We start from the raw sequence: 12735 nt of genomic DNA on the forward strand, positions 1-12735 counted from the left end.
AACAGACTGGGATAGGGATTGATTGAATATGTCCGTAAACACACCAGCCAGCTGGTCTGCGCATGCTCTGAGGGCGCGGCTGGGGATGCCGTCTGGGCCTGCAGCCTTTCGAGGGTTGACACGTTTAAATGTTTTCCTCACGTCGGCTGCAGTGAAGGAGAGTCCGCATGTTTTAGTTGCGGGCCGTGTCAGTGACACTATATTGTCCTCAAAGCGGGCAAAAAAGTTATTTAGTCTGCCTGGGAGCAAGACATCCTGGTCCGTGACGGGGCTGGTTTTCTTTTTGTAATCCGTGATTGACTGTAGACCCTGCCACATACCTCTTGTGTCTGGGCCGTTGAATTTGAGATTCTACTTTGTCTCTATACTGACGCTTAGCTTGTTTGATTGCCTTGCGGAGGGAATAGTTACACTGTTTGTATTCGGTCATGTTTTCGGTCACCTTGCCCTGATTAAAAGCAGTGGTTCGGGCTTTCAGTTTCACGCGAATGCTGCCATCAATCCACGGTTTCTGGTTTGGGAATGTTTTAATCGTTGCTATGGGAACGACATCTTCAATGCACGTTCTAATGAACTCGCTCACCGAATCAGCGTATTCGTCAATGTTGTTATCTGACGCAATACGAAACATATCCCAGTCCACGTGATGGAATCAGTCTTGGAGTGTGGAATCAGATTGGTCGGACCAGCGTTGAACAGACCTCAGCGCGGGAGCTTCTTGTTTTAGTTTCTGTCTGTAGGCAGGGATCAACAAAATGGAGTCGTGGTCAGCTTTTCCGAAAGGAGGGCGGGGCAGGGCCTTATATGCGTCGCGGAAGTTAGAATAGCAGTGATCCAAGGTTTTTCCAGCCCTGGTTGCGCAATCGATATGCTGATACAATTTAGGGAGTCTTGTTTTCAGATTAGCCTTGTTAAAATCCCCAGCTACAATGAATGCAGCCTCCGGATAAATGGATTCCAGTTTGCAAAGAGTCAAATAAAGTTCGTTCAGAGCCATCAATGTGTCTGCTTGGGGGGGAATATATACGGCTGTGATTATAATCGAAGAGAATTCCCTTGGAAGATAATGCGGTCGACATTTGATTGTGAGGAATTCTAAATCAGGTGAACAGAAGGACTTGAGTACCTGTATGTTGTTATGATCACACCACGTCACGTTAACCATGAAGCATACACCCCCGCCCCTCTTCTTACCAGAAAGATGTTTGTTTCTGTCGGTGCGATGTGTGGAGAAACCCGCTGGCTGCACCGACTCGATAGCGTCTCTCCAGTGAGCCATGTTTCTGTGAAGCAAAGAACGTTACAGATATTCTGAAATGTGCATTTTCTTGGGCTGCAGTCTGAGGCAACTTGATCTCACATGAAACTTTCACATGAATTGCAAGAGCCTGAATAACAATCACATTCTCAACCAGAAGACTGAAGAAGGACTCTCCATGGACCACAGCTAAACTGATCTGTAAACCCAAAACCACATCTCTTGTGTGCTGGCCAAGTAACAGTCTGTCACAGAAGACTACAATTAAACCAGTAGATCACAAGGAGTTAATTATAACTCAAATCATAAATAAATCACAGATGATATGTGAAATCATAAAGGACAGATCCAGGGTGAAAGACAATCATCACATATCCACTCAGATCCACTCAGATCATACGTCATCCTCCTCTTCTGTTTGAAGAGGAGGATGTTACTGCAGTGTAGGAGGTAAGGATGTGGTTAACAGAGCAAGTTCTGAATGAGACTAGACAGGGTTATTTATTAATGATGGGGAGATGGGAACTAAAAGCCCGGTGTGAATCCAAAATGGCCCCCTATTCTCTATAAAGTACACTACTTTTGGTCAGAGCCCTGGTCAAAAGTAGTGCACTAGTTAGGGGATACGGTGCCATTTGGGACACAGACTGATTTTCCATATATTTATTAGCTAGAGGGTATAGTATGTTGCACCAGGCGAAGTCAGCAGCACTCTGCAGGGAGGAGAAGATGTGAAGGCAGAGTATAGAGTTGTGACTTATCTGACTTTATGTGTTCAGGTCTCAGGCAAGGTTAGGCTACTCATCACGCAAACAAGCTTGGGTCACAGAATTAAACCTCTATTGCATTACTTATTCCTTTCATCTCCTAGTGGGGCAAAGGGCCTATGTTGCATAGAGACACTATATTGCTTATGCTGCTAACCTGGTAAACCTGCTGAATGCTGATATTCCTGCACCAAAACATCCCTGACATTGGCTCTTTTCCTCTCATGTCTTAACACACATGGAGTTGCCTGTTGACAGTTTTATCTATTGTACCGTTTACTTTCCAGCAGGATTCTAACCTATTTGACATTGAATTGGAGAGGAAGCCTTCTCCATGTGAAGTTGTTTTGTCATCCTGTGTAGAACGACCCAGTAGCAACCAGGGGACTGTTTGTTTGACTCAAACTAGTAGAAGTGGAAAAGTTATTTCATCATCCTGCTTTCTAGAAGCAGTGAAAGTGAGATAATTCTTCACTATCTCCTCAAACTGAGAGATAAAAGGATCCAATTAAGAGAAGGGCCAGATCAGGTGAAGTCCCCTCTGTGTTGGACGGTGGAAGTGGCTGTGCTTTAGCTGGGTATGGAATGGTCTCCTGGGCCCTGTAGGCTAGAGGCAGGAAGGAGCAGAGACGGACTCAGAGAGACACGCCATTACTCGCCTCAGGCCTTCCTTTACCAAACACGGTCCATCTCAAACACTCTCCTCTACAAACCCTTTCCAAACAACCAACAAACGAACAGAGTTAAGTGAAGAACAAGATCAGGGCTCTCTTGGGCCATCTGTATGACCCACTCATCCCTTTAAATGGAGCTACAAATGGAATGAAAGAAATAAGAAACAAATCATTTTGGTTCAGTACATCTCTTTGCTTGTTTGGAGTGGACCAAAAACACACTGTTTCTGATGTTCCTTTGCAGATATCTAGTCTTCCTACAGATCAAGAGAGATCTGTACCATGGTCGTCTCCTGTGTAAGACGTCGGATGCTGCCATGTTGGCTGCCTACATACTACAAGGTAAATGGACCACAGCAGTCCCATGTATTTCTTGCCAATTTTTTTATTGAACATTTATTTAACTAGGCAAGTCAGTTAAGAACAAATTCTTATTTACATTGACGGCCTACCAAAAGGCAAAAGGCCTCTTGTGGGGACGGGGGCCTGGGATATTTTTTAAATGTTTAAATACAATATAAATATAGGACAAAACACACATCACAACACTACATGAAGAGAAACCTAAGACAACAGCATAGCAAGGCAGCAACTCATATGACAACACAGCATGGTAGCAACACAACATAACAACATGGTAACAACACAACATGGTACAAACATTATTGGGCACGGTCAACGGCACAAAGGTCAAGAAGGTAGAGACAACAATACATCACACAAAGCAGCCACAACTGTCAGTAAGAATGTCCATGATTGAGTCTTTGAATGAAGAAATTGAGATAAAACTGTCCAGTTTGAGTGTTTGTTGCAGCTCGTTCCAGTCGCTAGCAGCAGCGAACTAAAAAGAAGAGCGACCCAGGGATGTGTGTGCTTTGGGGACCTTTAACAGAATGTGACTGGCAGAACGGGTGTTGGATGTGGAGGATGAGGGCTGCAGTAGATATCTCAGATAGGGGGGAGTGAGGCCTAAGAGGGTTTTATAAAGGTGTTTTGTTATAAGACTTCATGGAAAAATACCACTGTCACCTTCTGTTTTCATTGTGATGTGAGTGTGTGAGTTGAGGTAGTGTGGTGGAGGTATAGGTCTAAAGCTCAGACTGTAGCCTCCAGCACTGTGGCAGCATCCTCATTGGAATTCAGGCAGCTGATTTAAGGCTTAGCTCTGCCGCTCCCCCGCCACATAGAGACAAGGCCGCCATTGTCTGATTGTCTGGGCCTGGCTCTTACAGAATCTCAGGGCTGCATGAAAGAACAGCAGTAGATCAGCCAGGTTAACCTATAGCAGAGATATAGAAGAGAAGCTCTGACGGCATGTACCATGACTACAATAGATGTGGTTTATAACAGCCAGGTTAACCTATAGCAGAGATATAGAAGAGAAGCTCTGACGGCATGTACCATGACTACAATAGATGTGGTTTATAACAGCCAGGTTAACCTATAGCAGAGATATAGAAGAGAAGCTCTGACGGCATGTACCATGACTACAATAGATGTGGTTTATAACAGCCAGGTTAACCTATAGCAGAGATTTAGAAGAGAAGCTCTGACGGCATGTACCATGACTACAATAGATGTGGTTTCTAACAGCCAGGTCACTATGCTTTATGTCATATGGGTTACATAGGTCTTCCCAGTAATGTATTTGTGTGTGTTGCAGACATCACAGGTAAAGTTGTTTCTGTTGTCTCCTGTGTTCTCCATCCTCCCCCAGCTGAGGTTGGTGACTATGATCCTGGAAAGCATCCTGAGGGCTACAGCTCTAAGTTCCAGTTCTTCCCTAAACACTCAGAGAAGCTGGAGAGACGCATCTCTGACATCCACAAGACAGAACTAATGTAAGGTGACACCTGTCAAACATAGTTCACTCAGTCTCTGTCTGTAGTCTCCATGCACACCTGATTCTGAACATAGACATCATCCATCCCACTAGCCTCCTCCTCCCTCCCTCTCTTTCTCTCTCTCTCTCTCTCTATCTTTCTCTCTCTCTCTCTCTCTCTCTCTCTCTCTCTCTCTCTCTACCAGGTGATTATGATATTTGACATAGCGCTTGTAATTGAATATAGTGTCATCATCAGCATGATGATTGATACAAGATCATCCTATCTCTCCTAGATAGAATGTTACAGCCATGATGAAAATAGATATGTTGATGAGATACATTATGCATGACCCTAGCTTAGCTGTAGATATGCAATTTCATATCCACATCATATGCTGAATATACAATATTTTCCTAGCTGCTATTTGTCCAACTCTTCCTGTTAATGGATTTTGGATGAAGGGACCGCAGTGACCTTAAGAGTGTGTGTGTGTGTGTGTGTGTGTGTGTGTGTGTGTGTGTGTGTGCGTGTGTGTGCGTGTGTGTGTGTGTGTGTGTGTGTGTGTGTGTGTGTGTGTGTGTGTGTGTGTGTGTGTGTGTGCGCGTGTATTTCTCAGTACTGTACTGCTGTGTCATTAGTTTGTGACAACCTGGGACAACTCTGCCAGTCAGCTGAACATCACATCACCCTCAAGAGGCTCTCTCTCTCTCTCTCTCTCTCTCCCTTCCCCCTTCACAGTATATGCAGTGTCCATATATACAGACTCTACTACTGTAGACCACCTATGGGATCTTACCTCTGCTGCCCTCTAGTGTTGGTCTCTCTCATCTTTCACTCACTGAAATGAATGAAAGGAAATTCCCTTTACAAATCATTAGCTCGCCGCTGGAACCTTTTCCATCCATCACCACACAGCCCACAGTAATCTGTCTGTTGTGTCCTCATCTCCCAGAGGACAGACTCCAGAAGAGTCCGAGCTGAACTTCCTGCAGAAGGCCCAGGAGCTGGAGACGTATGGTGTGGACCCTCACCCCTGCAAGGTACCAACACCTTGATAAGAGAAGGGTCCATTATAGCTCTGCACTGGCAGAGTCCTTTTAGCTCTCTATTGATTCCAGTACAGCCTGAACCTCGTTTAATACAATATGTTTTTTTGCTATTCTGTTTGTGAGGCCAGTTGTACATTACATACAGATGTCGGATCTTAATTTGACACCTTTTGTCGCAGGAGGAAAATAATCCTGCAGCAGGAGGATTTGAATAATGAATAAATATTTAAAACCACCGCCAGGGGACAGCTGGAAGCGGTGTTTGTATACAACACAGCACCTTACCTACAGGGTACCTTATGTAGGCTACGTGCCGGCTACAGCGTGTCTTGTGTGGATTATAATAAATGGACGCAGCCTGTGATTGAACTACATTTTGACAGTTCATTCATAAGCTGAGGATATAGTTGACCATTGTACTGTATGTCGTAGCCTAGTGGAGACCAATATCTATCTTGTGTTGTTAAGCTATATAAAATGGTGGTTGTTGATGTGTATGGTTGCATTTCAAATACATTTTGGTACATTTGAATGTTGCAGTAATAGGACCTAGACCTAGCGTTTGAGTGAGTGAGAAAATTATTTTGATAGCATGCCCTGATCCCATTGACTCAACTGCTATTTTTCAGGGACTCACAAGGCTCATTTGAATTTCCTGATGTAGCAGGAAAATTCTCTGCGACAAAAGAGTGATCAAGTTAAGATCCAACATCTGTACAACAACATACACTGTGTATTCAATACTTGTGTTGTGTCTGTGTCAGGATGTGTCAGGGAACCCTGCCTTCCTGGCCTTCACTCCGTTTGGCTTCACTGTCCTGCAGGGGAACAGGAGAGTCCATTTCCTCAATTGGTGAGTAATAATATGGTTAGCATAGTCATAACTTTTGTCAAGCCTTCATTGTTTTACAGACAGAAATAGTTGCATAAAATGTAAGAGATGTAAGTGTGTAGTTGTTGCATAAAATGTGCGACATTTGGCTTGCCTGTCGTTAGCAAATGTTCTATTTTACCTGGCAGTCCAGAATCCCACAGTCTCAGACCTAAACCTATTTGTCCCTCCTCCTGACGAGAAAACAGAGCTGTTCTAATCTGCCAGTTGGTCACAATGAATATTTCAACGCTTCTCACTGTTCTGTTCGGTTTTGACTGGTCTTGTCTTGTCTTGGTGGGTAGGGACGAGGTGACAAAGCTGAAGTTTGAGGCAAAGACATTCCATATATATGCAAATCAGAAAGAGGTGGGTTCCATGACATGCATTATTAAAATGGTTTCCTTTCTGCTCTGGAATTACACAATTCATGTGAAATTAATGTAGATAAACCTGTTTTATGCATTGGAAATGGCCTTTGGGGAGAAGGTGTAATTTAGCCATAATAGAGAAGTTAATGACTTAACTGGAAATAAGATGTGGGTCCATTGTTGATAGATAAATGTCTACTCATTGTTGTCTCGTTCATAGAAATAGAATGAATAGAAGTGGTGTCTCCATTCAAGTCAATGATTGCTTAATTGGTGGACTGGCAGCCATTTTGTGTGTACCCATGCCAGAAAGTAAAAGCAGGAAGTGTACCCTTCAATCTGTGCTGGCATTTGAGTCAACACAACTGGCATTACAAAAAATGTATTCCATTGCATGAGCCACATCAGTTAGCATAATTTGAATGAACATTCTGCATTACCATGGCAATCCAGCCTCAGTTTATAGAACATTCCAAAATACCATGTAAATTATTGCATCCCAATACCAGGGAGCCATTGCAAGTGCACCCATGAGTTTACCAGTCTAATGCCAGGGTAAGAGCTTCCAAACCCGTTTTATTCATTCTATTTCTATGGTTTTGGTAGCCAAGTTAGAAGATGTGAAATACAAGATGTGCATACTCTGTCATACTCAGATGTGCATACACATACCTACATGTGTATACTCACTGCAGGACAAGAAGATCATCTTGACATATTTTGCACCTACACCTGAGGCCTGTAAACACCTGTGGAAGTGTGGAGTTGAGAATCAGGCTTTCTACAAGTGAGTTACACTGACTATCAGTAATTTAATCCATCAATCAATCAATATATGATACAATGTACACTACCGGTCAAAAGTGTTAGACCTCCTACTCATTCAATGTTTTTTCTTTTTTTAAACTATTTTCTACATTGTAAAATAATAATGAAGACACCAAAACTATGAAATAACACATCATGTAGTAACCAAAAAAGTTATCAACAAAGTTATCAAAATATATTTCATATTTGAGATTCTTCAAAATGACAGCTTTGCACACTCTTGGCATTCTCTCAACCAGCTTCATGAGGTAGTCACCTGGAATGCATTTCAATTAACAGGTGTGCCTTCATAAAAGTTAATTTGTAGAATATCTTTCCTTCCTAATGTGTTTGAGCCAATCAGTTGTGTTGTGACAAGGTAGGGGGGTATATAGAAGATAGCCCTATTTGGTAAAATACCAAGTCCATATTATGGCAAGAACAGCTCAAATAAGCAAAGAGAAACGACAGTCCATCATTACTTTAAGACATGAATGTCAGTCAATACGGAACATTTCAAGAACTTTGAACGTTTCTTCAAGTGCAGTCGCAAAAACCATCAAGCGCTATGATGAAACTGGCTCTCATGAGGACCGACACAGGAATGGAAGACCTCTGCTGCAGAGGATAAGTTCATTAGAGAGTTACCAGCCTCAGAAATTGCAGCCCAAATAAATGCTTCACAGAGTTCAAGTAACAGACACATCTCAACATCAACTGTTCAGAGGAGACTGTGTGAATCAGGCCTCCATGGTCAAATTGCTGCAAAGAATCCAATAATAAGAAGAGACTTGCTTGGGCAAAGAAACACGAGCAATGGACATTAGCGCGGTGGAAATGTGTCCTTTAGAGTCCAAATTGGATATTTTTGGTTCCAACAGTCGTGTCTGTGTGTGAACGGATGATCTCCGCATGTGTATTTGCCACCGTAAAGTTTGGAGGAGGAGGCATTATTGTGTGCGGGTGCTTTTCTGGGGACACTGTCAGTGATTTATTTAGAATTCAAGGCACACTTAACCAGCATGGCTACCACAGCATTCTGCAGCAACACGCTATCCCATCTGGTTTGTGCTTAGTGGGACTATCATTTGTTTTTCAACAGGACAATGACCCAACACACCTCCAGGCTGTGTAAGGGCTATTTTACAAAGGAGAGTGATGAAGTGCTGCATCGGGTGACCTGGCCTCCACAATCCCCCAACCTCAAACAAATTGAGATAGTTTGGGATGAGTCGGACCGTAGAGTGAAGGAAAAGCAGCCAGCAAGTGCCCATCATATGTGGGAACTCCTTCAAGACTGTTGGAAAAGCATTCCAGGTGAAGCTGGTTCAGAGAATGCCAAGAGTGTGCAAAGCTGCCATCAAGGCAAAGATTGGCTACTTTGAAGAATCTCAAATATAAAATATAGTTAGATTTGTTTAACACTTTTTTGGTTACTACATGATTCCATATGTGTTATTTCATAGTTTTGATGTCATCGCTATAATGTAGAAAATAGTAAAAAATAAAGTAAACCCTTGAATGAATAGGTTTTTGACCGGTAGTGTATGTGCTATTATTACAATGTTATTACATTGCTAAATCTCTTTGTCTCTGTTCAATCACAGGTTGGACAAGTCCAGCCAGGTCAGAACGGTGTCCAGCAGTAATTTGTTCTTCAAAGGAAGTAGATTCAGATACAGGTAAATACATGTACTGGCTATAAGTAACGTTTTGAGGATCCTTCAGTTCAGTTTTTGGTGATAATGCACGGTTGAGTGTTATGTTTTGCCTCTGTGTTGGCGCTCAGTGGCAGGGTTGCTAAGGAAGTGATGGAGCAAAGTGCCAAAATAAAACGGGAACCTCCAGAGATTCACAGGTGAGCCTTGGTGCTTTTGATGTCTGAGTTACACCATGGCAGTTAGTTTGATGTCTGAGTTACACCATGACTGTGTTTAGACAGGTTGCCCAATTCTGATCTTTTTCCCACTCATTGGTCTTTTGACCAATCACATTAGATATTTTTTTCAGATCTGATCTGAATGGTCAAAAGACCAATTATTGAAAACAATATCATAATTGGGCTACCCATGGCACTTAGTTTGAGCATGTTGCTTACAACTCTAGATGGTGTAATTCCCACATGGCCCACATACTGAATATACACTATATGTTACTTGACTGTGAGTCCCTTTGGATAAAACTGTCGGCTGAATTACCTCCACTATATATCATCCTATCTAGAACCTAAAAGGGTTCTTCAGCTGTCCCCATAGGAGAACTCTTTGAATAACTATTTGTTTCCAGATAGAACCCTTTTCGGTTTCATATAGAACCCTTTCCACAGAGTGTTCTACCTTTAACCAAAAATGGTTCTACCTGGAATCAATAAGGGTTCTCCTATGGGGACAGCAGAAGAACCCTTTTGTAACCCTTTTTTCTAAGAGCATATGCCTGTAACCCCAACATGTAACACGTTTCCACAGGGCTGGTCTGGTACCCAGTAGGAGCTGTCCTTCCATCACCCACGGCCCAAGGCTGACCAGTGTCCCCCGACAAAGACGGAGAGCTGTACACATCTCCATCATGGAGGGTAAAACACACACTGGCCCCTCTCCACACACATCAGTTACAATCATTTACAGTAGACATAGATAGGGCTGGATTAAGTCTACTCATGTGTGTAACAACACGTTATAGCACACAGATGGCTGGTTTGCCAGACCCAGATAAAGCCTACTTCTGGACTGAAAAGTATGCTCAATGAATAATCTCTATTGAAAGTACATTTTAGTCCATTAGTAAACTGGTCCCAGATTGCATCTGCACCGCTAGCAGAGCTACTTTAAACCCTACATTTTCTTTAGAAGTGCCTTACAAAGCAGCTGCCATAAGATTTAAACGTGTCTGAGGTCTATGCTGCTATGGTACTTCACTGCTTTAGTATCTGAATGGTGCCTCTTACAGTGCCTCTATTCTGGGGGCTTTTAACACAGGCACACACACACCAAAGACTGCACCAATTATCTATTCTCCTTTGTCATTCTTGCAATTCTCTCAAGAGTTGCTGTGACTAAGGTATTATTGTGGCAGGAGAAAGTCACCTTGCTGGTTTGTAAAGAACATTCACAGTCCCTTTTACAGTATAAACAGGAACGTGAAGTAGCAACTTACCTACATGATGTCGGTTGCATTGTATTGTACAATGACAGGTCCTGATATTGAACCCCTCCAACCCTGTCCAAACCTTTCCTGTTCTTCATTGGAATCTACAGTGGTAATAATACCCAGCCTAAAAATAGCCCTCCTGTCAGGGCCTCTCCATGTATGTCACTATGGAGCATATGGTTAGAAGGGTATCCGTTTTAGGGGGTGGGGGGGTAAGATAACCAAACTGCAATTGGGCCACATTCCTGCTCTCAGGATGCTGCCAGTAAATCTCCCAGCCTGCCTCACTGACAGAGACAGTGGTGTAGTGTAGCCAGCCATCGCCAGTCACAAGGACAAAGGGAAAGGGGACAACAGCAGACAGGGGACTAGGGACAAAAGTAGAGCGGACAGACACAGGGGAAGAGTAGGGTGGTAGGACGGTGGTAGGGCAGTTGTAGGACAGTGGTAGGACGTTAGTTGGGCAGTTGTAGGACAGTGGTAACTTGGACGACGGTACAGTGCGCTTATTCACTCCTTCAACAGCCACCATGGTGAAATGCCTGATCCGGATCGAGACCAAGGTGAATGTGCATCTGTGCATGATCAACCACTGCTACCGTGATATGAAGGTCCGCGTCCTCCAGCTGGGGCCCAGACTCATGGGCAAGGTTCTGGGGGCCATACCCATCTTCCCTGCCCTCCCTGGGGCACCCTCAGCCTCCGGGTTTGGGTCCGCAGAGGCCTCCAGGGCTTTGTCCAGGCTGAGCGTAACACCTCCTGGTTATGGCTCCAACAGGCCAGGTAGCTCCTCCGAAGGTAAAGGACCTCATCATCATGGCACAGGATCCAGAATCCCTTACTAAACCATCCAGGGTTACACTTACACATCTTAAAGAGCAAGTACATCATCATGGCACAGAATCCTCCATCTAGTGTTACAGAGCTTAGTAACATTGCTTTGAAACATCTTTGGAAGCCATGACCCTGGAGTCTGGGGTAACACAAGAAGCCTTCGAGGAACCTCTTCCTTCTCAGATTCCCTGTTTCCATTAGGGATGGAACGATGGCATGCGGCTAGACGGAAGTATTTGTTTTGGGTCTGGTGTTGGGCGAAATGTTGTCTGGAGTAAATGTTATGGCCGACGGCTTCGATTCTGAGTTGATTTGGTTTAAGGTCATGTTAGTAGTGTTGTAGAGTGACATCAGTGGAAGCATTGCATGTCTGTTGCGTAGCAGTGTAGTGGAGCATTTGGAGAGGATTGGTTGGGGTGTTCCAGGTATTCATGATTGCATATTTCGTCACAATATTTTAATTAATAATAATATTAATTTTCACAAAGTCTGCTGCTTCAGTGTCTTTAGATATTTTTGTCAGATGTTACTATGGAATACTGAAGAATAAATACAAGCATTTCATAAGTGTCAAAGGCTTTTATTGACAATTACGTGAAGTTGATGCAAAGAGTCAATATTTGCAGTGTTGACCCTTCTTTTTCAAGACCTCTGCAATCCGCCCTGACATGCTGTCAATTAACTTCTGGGCCACATCCTGACTGATGGCAGCCCATTCTTGCATAATCAATGCTTGGAGTTTGTCAGAATTTGTGGGGTTTTGTTTTTCCACCCGCCTCTTGAGGATTGACCACAAGTTCTCAATGGGATCAAGGCCTGGGGAGTTTCCTGCCCATGGACCCAAAATATTGATGTTTTGTTCCCCGAGCCACTTAGTTATCACTTTTGCCTTATGGCAAGGTGCTCCATCATGCTGGAAAAGGCTTTGTTCGTCACCAAACTGTTCCTGGATGGTTGGGAGAAGTTGCTCTCAGAGGATGTGTTGGTACCATTCTTTATTCATGGCTGTGTTCTAGGCAGAAATGTGAGTGAGCCCACTCCCTTGGCTGAGAAGCAACCCCACACATGAATGGTCTCAGGATGCTTTACTGTTGGCATGACAAATGACTGATGGTAGCGCTCACCTTGTTT

At 43.5% G+C, this 12735-nt stretch overlaps 1 protein-coding gene across 1 annotated transcript in view; it reads left to right on the forward strand.

The window, feature by feature from the left end:
- Positions 1-12735, forward strand: part of LOC109881089 (FERM domain-containing protein 5) — a 122291-nt gene that overhangs the window by 106816 nt on the left and 2740 nt on the right. The window contains exons 5-13 of the mRNA XM_031831282.1: positions 2944-3041; positions 4417-4540; positions 5478-5565; positions 6339-6427; positions 6751-6814; positions 7512-7603; positions 9231-9305; positions 9413-9481; positions 10089-10195. Coding sequence (XP_031687142.1) covers positions 2944-3041; positions 4417-4540; positions 5478-5565; positions 6339-6427; positions 6751-6814; positions 7512-7603; positions 9231-9305; positions 9413-9481; positions 10089-10195 — 806 coding nt within the window. The remainder of the gene's footprint in view (positions 1-2943; positions 3042-4416; positions 4541-5477; positions 5566-6338; positions 6428-6750; positions 6815-7511; positions 7604-9230; positions 9306-9412; positions 9482-10088; positions 10196-12735) is intronic.

This window comes from Oncorhynchus kisutch, linkage group LG8, assembly GCF_002021735.2.
Source record: "Oncorhynchus kisutch isolate 150728-3 linkage group LG8, Okis_V2, whole genome shotgun sequence".
Lineage (NCBI taxonomy): Eukaryota > Metazoa > Chordata > Actinopteri > Salmoniformes > Salmonidae > Oncorhynchus > Oncorhynchus kisutch.